At 42.4% G+C, this 7882-nt stretch overlaps 1 protein-coding gene across 1 annotated transcript; it reads right to left on the reverse strand.

Annotated features, from left to right (window-relative positions):
* Positions 1–45: 45 nt before the first annotated feature.
* On the reverse strand, positions 46–7345 carry pfn1 (profilin 1). Its single transcript, XM_044184474.1, has 4 exons — positions 7186–7345; positions 6831–6972; positions 1437–1623; positions 46–510 (listed from the first exon to the last, which is right to left on the reverse strand). The coding sequence occupies exons 2-4, from the start codon at positions 6969–6971 to the stop codon at positions 413–415; spliced, it is 426 nt and encodes a 141-aa protein (XP_044040409.1). The 5' UTR covers position 6972; positions 7186–7345; the 3' UTR covers positions 46–412.
* Positions 7346–7882: the final 537 nt, after the last annotated feature.

Below are 7882 nucleotides of genomic sequence, written 5' to 3' on the forward strand. Positions count from 1 at the left end.
AAAAGACAGCAATACAAGCCCACACACAGAGAAACCCTCAGAGTGTTTTCAGAATAAACATGTTGCTCTTTTTATTTTTCAGTGTGTGATTTGTTTCTACAGAGCTGTGATTGGACACAGATCCATCTCCACTGGAAAAAATGTAACACTGCCTCGCTGCTTCGAACGCCAACCACAAAGAGTGCAGTCAAGTTCATCACTCACTCATTACATGGAATAAAACTTAATCAGTTAACTAAACACTTTTTATTTATCCCTGATGGCAGAAATACACCTGGAAGGTCAAAATATTAATAAAAAACTAAAGAAGCTTAGAACAGCGGCCATTTTCTTGAGTTGATGCGCAGAGGGAGGCAGGGGGTGGCATCCATCTTGTTTGGTGGGTACAGGAGGGGACGGCGGCCATCTTGTCTTACATGCCGGCTTTCCGCAGGTGGTCAACGACGGTGTACACCTTGGTGGCCAGCTGTCCGCCATTGGCATCTTTTGTGCCCTGAGCTATGACTATAGCTGTGGAGACAGACAGAGAGACAGCTGGGTGAGACAGCTGGGTGAGACAGCTGGGTGAGACAGCTGGGTGAGACAGGACAGACAAACATTTATTTAAAAACAACAAGAACAAAACATCCGGAGAGAAGTTTACACTGATCAGATCTAACAGTGTTACCCCAAACAAACATATCAGCCTGTCTGTCTGACTGTCTGTCTGTCTGTCTGAGTGTCTCTCTGCCTGTCTGTCTGTCTGTCTGTCTGTCTGTCTGCCCTCTGTCTGCCTGTCTGTCTGCCTGTCTGTCTGCCTGAAGGTCTGTCTGTCTGAGTGTCTCTCTGCCTGTCTGTCTGTCTGTCTGCCTGAAGGTCTGTCTGTCTGTCTGTCTGTCTGACTGCCTGTCTGTCTGTCTGCCTGTCTGTCTGCCTGAAGGTCTGTCTGTCTGTCTCTCTGTCTGTCTGTCTCACTGTCTGTCTGTCTCACTGTCTCACTGCCTGTCTGTCTGTCTGCCCTCTGTCTGCCTGTCTGTCTGCCTGAAGGTCTGTCTGCCTGAAGGTCTGTCTGTCTGTCTCACTGTCTGTCTGTCTCACTGTCTAACTGCCTGTCTGTCTGTCTGACTGTCTGTCTGTCTGCCCTCTGTCTGCCTGTCTGTCTGTCTGTCTGTCTGTCTGTCTGTCTGCCTGTCTGTCTGCCTGAAGGTCTGTCTGTCTGTCTCACTGTCTGTCTGTCTCACTGTCTCACTGCCTGTCTGTCTGTCTGACTGTCTGTCTGCCTGACTGTCTGTCTGTCTCACTGTCTGTCTGTCTGCCTGTCTGTCTGACTGTCTGTCTGCCTGACTGTCTGTCTGTCTCACTGTCTGTCTGTCTGCCTGTCTCTCTGTCTGTCTGTCTCTCTGTCTCTCTGTCTGTCTGTCTCTCTGTCTCTCTCCCTCTCCACCCGTCTGTCTTACCCTGGTTGCTCTTGCCGACACATATTGAGTAGGACTGGTCGTTAATCTTCGATGTCTTCAGGTCCAAGGTGTAGACCGACTCTACGTCCATCTGGTCTCGGAGCAGCATGCACTTCATCCCCGCGACGTAAGGGCCAGCTTGGCGGAAAGTCGACCTGTCACCAGCCAGCTTTTTGATTTCCTCCGTCTGAGAGAGAGAGAGACAGGCAGAGAGACAGACTGGTTATTATCATATCTGGCCTGAGGCATAAACCAGGGAAGGGCGCGCCAGGTCATGGGGAATACTCCATATTCCTGGATCCCCTGAACTACCCACCAGGGCCATGATCAAAGATGGCATCTGAGACCTTGTTCTTTGAGGCTGTGGGCCCCCATCACCGTCGCCCTGATTTTAGTCTGTATAAGTAAACCAATCGCTGAGCTCTGTAAGAAAAGAAAACGTTGGGCCTTACGTAACGAACGACCCACCGGCTGTGTGTATTTGCTGGTAACGCTCCCCTGGCCCGGGACAAGAAGCCTGTGCTGCAGCTAACGGAAACGTTTGCTGGTGATGGAACAAAGCAAACATCAGCATCTTTCGACAGCGACGACAAATGATCGCAAGGCCTCTGTCTCCCATTACACGTAAGCTAACTTTAGCTTGTTACCGCAAGTCAACGTCTCGTTTCCACCGAACGAAAAGCTTGTCTGCGTCAGGTGTTAATCCACGCACAGCGCCTGGCTGAAGGGCACGTGGGCAGCACGTGCAGTTTCAGGGCAGGCTGCTTCCTCCTGTGTTTCCATGAATCCCATTAAACTGGTTTGACTGCTTTAACTGTGTCTGCTGACTCTCTGACGCATGGACATACTGTCTGTATCAGAGCTGAAACGATTAGTTGATCAACTGATTAGTCAGTCGACAGAAAGATAATTAGCAACTGTTTTGATTTTTTTGTCAATCGTTGTCTGGTTGCTGCTTCTCAAATGTCTCAGTTTTCTATCACAGAAAACTAAACTTTGGGTTTTTGTCACTCGGACGACACAAGACATTTGAAAGCATCAGTTAAACACTGAAATCTGTTTTAAAGGACAATAAAGCTGAGAGAGAGAGCAGACTGAGCTGAACGTGTCTCACGTTACACTTCACTTACACAGTCACACTGTGTGAGAGACGTCTGTCGAACGCTTTGATGCTTAAACTGTGTATGAAGATGATGCTCAGTCTCCATGTGATCACAGGTGTACAGGTGTGTATATGCAGGTATATGTATGGCTGTCCTTCACATATATCACTGTGTTATATGCAGCCTTCAGTGGAGGAAAGTAACTAAATACATTTACTCAAGTACTGTACTTAAGTACAGTTTTGAGGCACTTGTATTTTACTATTCCCATTTTCTGCTACTTTCTACTTTTACTCCACTACATTTATTTGATAACTTTAGTTACTTTTCAGGTGAAGATTTTACCTAAAAAACATATAAGTGTTCAAAATACAAACCATTTTTAAATATATATGCAGTTGTGTCTCCTCGTCATGTTTCAGACTCTGAGCTGTTTCTCCTCTAAACTTCTCACATTGTTTCATTTCAATAACTGTTCAAATGAGCCAATATTTCACTAAACATTAAAACTAGCTAATTGTATATAAAGCAGTTAAAACTAGTTAACTGTGTATAAAGTAGTTAAAACTAGTATATAAAGCAGTTAAAACTAGCTAACAGTGTATAAAGTAGTTAAAACTAGCTAACTGTGTATAAAGTAGTTAAAACTAGTATATAAAGTAGTTAAAACTAGCTAACTGTGTATAAAGTAGATAAAACTAGTATATAAAGTAGTTAAAACTAGCTAACTGTGTATAAAGTAGTTAAAACTAGCTAACTGTGTATAAAGTAGTTAAAACTAGTATATAAAGTAGTTAAAACTAGCTAACTGTGTATAAAGTAGATAAAACTAGTATATAAAGTAGTTAAAACTAGTTAACTGTGTATAAAGTAGTTAAAACTAGTATATAAAGCAGTTAAAACTAGCTAACAGTGTATAAAGTAGTTAAAACTAGTTAACTGTGTATAAAGTAGTTAAAACTAGTATATAAAGTAGTTAAAACTAGCTAACTGTGTATAAAGTAGTTAAAACTAGCTAACTGTATATAAAGTAGTTAAAACTAGCTAACTGTGTATAAAGTAGTTAAAACTAGCTAACTGTATATAAAGTAGTTAAAACTAGCTAACTGTATATAAAGTAGTTAAATCTAGCTAACTCTATATAAAGTAGTTAAAACTAGCTAACTGTGTATAAAGTAGTTAAAACTAGCTAACTGTATATAAAGTAGTTAAATCTAGCTAACTCTATATAAAGTAGTTAAAACTAGCTAACTGTGTATAAAGTAGTTAAAACTAGCTAACTGTATATAAAGTAGTTAAATCTAGCTAACTCTATATAAAGTAGTTAAAACTAGTATATAAAGCAGTTAAAACTAGCTAACTGTGTATAAAGTAGTTAAAACTAGTATATAAAGTAGTTAAAACTAGCTAACTGTGTATAAAGTAGTTAAAACTAGTATATAAAGCAGTTAAAACTAGCTAACTGTGTATAAAGTAGTTAAACTAGCTAACTGTGTATAAAGTAGTTAAAACTAGCTAACTGTGTATAAAGTAGTTAAAACTAGCTAACTGTATATAAAGTAGTTAAATCTAGCTAACTCTATATAAAGTAGTTAAAACTAGCTAACTGTGTATAAAGTAGTTAAAACTAGCTAACTGTATATAAAGTAGTTAAATCTAGCTAACTCTATATAAAGTAGTTAAAACTAGTATATAAAGCAGTTAAAACTAGCTAACTGTGTATAAAGTAGTTAAAACTAGTATATAAAGTAGTTAAAACTAGCTAACTGTGTATAAAGTAGTTAAAACTAGTATATAAAGCAGTTAAAACTAGCTAACTGTGTATAAAGTAGTTAAACTAGCTAACTGTGTATAAAGTAGTTAAAACTAGCTAACTGTGTATAAAGTAGTTAAAACTAGTATATAAAGTAGTTAAAACTAGCTAACTGTGTATAAAGTAGTTAAAACTAGTATATAAAGTAGTTAAAACTAGCTAACTGTGTATAAAGTAGTTAAAACTAGTATATAAAGTAGTTAAAACTAGCTAACTGTGTATAAAGTAGTTAAAACTAGTATATAAAGTAGTTAAAACTAGCTAACTGTGTATAAAGTAGTTAAAACTAGTATATAAAGCAGTTAAAACTAGCTAACTGTGTATAAAGTAGTTAAAACTAGTATATAAAGCAGTTAAAACTAGCTAACTGTGTATAAAGTAGTTAAAACTAGTATATAAAGTAGTTAAAACTAGCTAACTGTTTATAAACTAGTTAAACTAGCTCCACCTCGAGCAGCTCCAGCAGTAAAACGCTGCTCTGACGTTGATGCTCAGTATTAATAATCTAATAATGTCAGACAGAGTCAGACATCAGATCAGTCAGGAGACGTTTTACTGCAGAACCAGAACTTTTACTACATGAAGCTGATAATCCGTCTGTACTTGGACTTAAGCAGGACTTTGAATGCAGGGCTTTTACTTTGTATTTTGAAACAGTGGTGTTTGTACTTTCACAGTAAAAGATCTGAATACTTCTTCCACCACAGTGAGGGCAGCTTGTTCGTCGATACGATCAATCGATCGATCGATCGATCAGCGGTTTGGAACAGAGTCTGACCTGAGCTGCAGAAGAGACCGGAGGACAGAAGAGAAGAAGAATGTGTGGAGGACAAGTCGAGACACGACACACACACACACACACACACACACTGCTGCTGCTGCTTGCAGAGGCAAAAACCACTTCCTGAAACCATCCAGCCAATCAGAGTCAAGGCCTTTAGGTAGACTACTTACCATGCAGTGTGTGTGTGGGGGGTTACTCTAAGTGTTTAAAGGTTAAAAACTACCAGTTGCAAATGAACAAATGAAGCCCGCAGGTGTGTGTGAGGCACACACACACACACACACACACACACACACACACACACACACACACACCTTGAAGAGATACATTGTGTGATTGTAGCAAAGCCTCTCCACCCTCACCTCGCTGTGTGTGTGTGTGTGTGTGTGTGTGTGTGTGTGTGTGTGTGAAACAAGAAGTGATCGTCTCCACTTCCTGTATTTGCTGCTGTTTTTCGACATTGTGTCCTTATAAGGTAGTTAAACCAACGCTCAACCTGCAGCCCCGAAAAACCACAGAAACACCCGGAAACGACGCACGACTGCTGCTTCTCAAAGAACAGCGCTTATTCTTCACGTCAAACACGACCGTTACTTTCCCGCTGCACGGGTCTGCACCCAAAGCTCACCTCGTGAAGAAGGACATTTAGACAAATCATAGAAAAATTCAGATTTCTGTTCCCCGTCAATTAAACAACTATCACACTGCAAAAAATGTCCACCCCACAAGTTTTCCCAGAGTAAAGACTTGTCTCAACTCAGAATAATAAAATCAGGTCAGACGGTTCAAGCTGCTGTAGAAGAGTGACAGCAGGCAGAAGATGCATGTATGTGTCATGTTAACACCTCCACTCCCAGGTTACACATAAAACACATAAAACACAGATATTAAATGTTTTTGTTCCTTCCCAGCATTTTCTCTCATACCGACGACTTGTTTTAAAAAAGTAAAAGTGAAGAAATCAGCCAATGAGGTGAGACGTTTCAGCTCGTTGCCAGGTCACTTTTACTTCATGTCAGGACTTTTCTACCCGTGAGTCAGTGTGTTGACCCGAGGCAGAGTTTGACATTTCTGTCGCTTGTTTAAAGCAAAGCGAGTGTCTTTGGGAAGCTGCACGAGCCGCCTCTGTCCCTGCAGCAGCTGAAAGCAGCAGCAGCTGCCCGCCCGTGCTGACAGAGCGGGAACCGGCCGAGCGACAAACCGAACACGCCCAAAACTCAAGCAGAGGACACACCTGGTGGGACACTGCAAAAGAACCGCCGCGAAGACCCACAAATAGCTTCTTAAAGTAAGTGAAGCTCGGCCAATGAGGTGACGGTTCTTGGGATGATGTCACCTGTCGCTGACACGAGAATTTAAAGTTTTGTGTAAAAACACCCAAACGAACAAAAAGCGATCTGATGCAGATTTAAATACTTGAATGAGCTGTTAGGAGGTGAAAGTATCACCAGCAGCAGGCGAGGTCATGTGTGCTTTTGAAGCAGGAAGTGGAAGTCTCTCGCCGAGACGGAGAAGGACTTTCTTTGCAGTGTGAAACGTGTGCAGAGCAGCATGTGAACAAGACGCACAGATTCATGTTTTATAGTTTGTTCTTTCTGTTTTTGTGTCTCAAGCTGAGTCTGAAAGTCTCTGAGGGTAGTTTATGTGTGTGTGTGTGTGTGTGTGTGCGTGTGTGTGCGTGTGTGTGTGTTTACCGTAATGCCGGCCAGGCCGGGCGTGCTGACCCACACACTCTCTTGCCCGGACGCTATCCCGCAGATGGCCGCCTCCATGACCGGGACATTCCCGCTCTGGTCGGGCGTCTTTAGGTTATCAATGTATGACTGCCACGACATCCTGATCAATGACCAACACACACACACACACACACACACACACACTGATCAGTAACACACATACACACTTTCTGACTGACAACCGAACGTGTCTGAACCAGCGTCAGAAGAACCAGAAGCATGAACAGAAAGAGACTGAGCAGTCACAAAATCTATACCCAAAACTCTGAGAATATGTGTGTGTGTGTGAGAGAGAGAGACCACGTCAGCTTACCTGCGCAGGTATAGTCTCAGGTATGAGGAAGAGGGGGAAGAGAAGTAAAATGCAGAAAGAAGGAAGACGACTTGTCTTTTATACGTCCGACCACTCCCAGCCTGCAGGCAGCTTCCTGCCTCGCTCACTGTCAGCCAGTGTCTCTCCACCACTCCCTCCCTCCCCCCTTCCCCCCTCCCCCTCCCTCTCTCTCCCTCCCTCTCTCTCTCCCTCCCCCCCTCCCTCTCTCTCTCTCTCTACCTCCCCCCCTCCCTCTCTCTCTCTCTGTCTCTCTCTCCCCCCCTCCCTCTCCCTCTCTCACCTGGGAAGTAAAAAAACAAGGAAGTGTGCGCAGTGAACTGATGTGAAGTGATATAAATGTAGTTCAATCACACCAAAGTCTGAACCTTCAAACAGTCGCAAACAGTAAGAAGTGAAGCAATCTCCTCATTTTACAAAGAGACGTAGCGCACACACACACACACACACACACACACACACACACACACACTCACACACTCACACACTCACACACACACACACACACTCACACACAAAGCTGTTTGTAACCACTAACTAGTTTAAACTAGTGATTAGATGAAGCTGCACCTCTGACACCTGAAGAGATCAGCTCTTCTTCTCTGTCTCTTGTTCAGGTGGATGCCACTGTCGCGTCCGTGCGCAGGTACATGCGTCTATCAGTAGCTGTATGTATTTG

The sequence above is a fragment of the Siniperca chuatsi genome, linkage group LG22 (genome assembly GCF_020085105.1).
Source record: "Siniperca chuatsi isolate FFG_IHB_CAS linkage group LG22, ASM2008510v1, whole genome shotgun sequence".
Classification (NCBI taxonomy): domain Eukaryota; kingdom Metazoa; phylum Chordata; class Actinopteri; order Centrarchiformes; family Sinipercidae; genus Siniperca; species Siniperca chuatsi.

What these genes read in the sequence shown, in the direction of transcription:
- pfn1 (XM_044184474.1), bottom strand. Translation starts at nt 6,971, where the DNA reads ATGTCGTGGCAGTCATACATTGATAACCTAAAGACGCCCGACCAGAGC. An exon ending in CCGGCCTGGCCGGCATTACG is followed by an intron (nt 1,624 to 6,830) that starts GTAAACACACAC and finishes TCTCTCTCTCAG; the next exon opens with ACGGAGGAAATCAAAAAGCT. An exon ending in TGTCGGCAAGAGCAACCAGG is followed by an intron (nt 511 to 1,436) that starts GTAAGACAGACG and finishes CTGTCTCCACAG; the next exon opens with CTATAGTCATAGCTCAGGGC.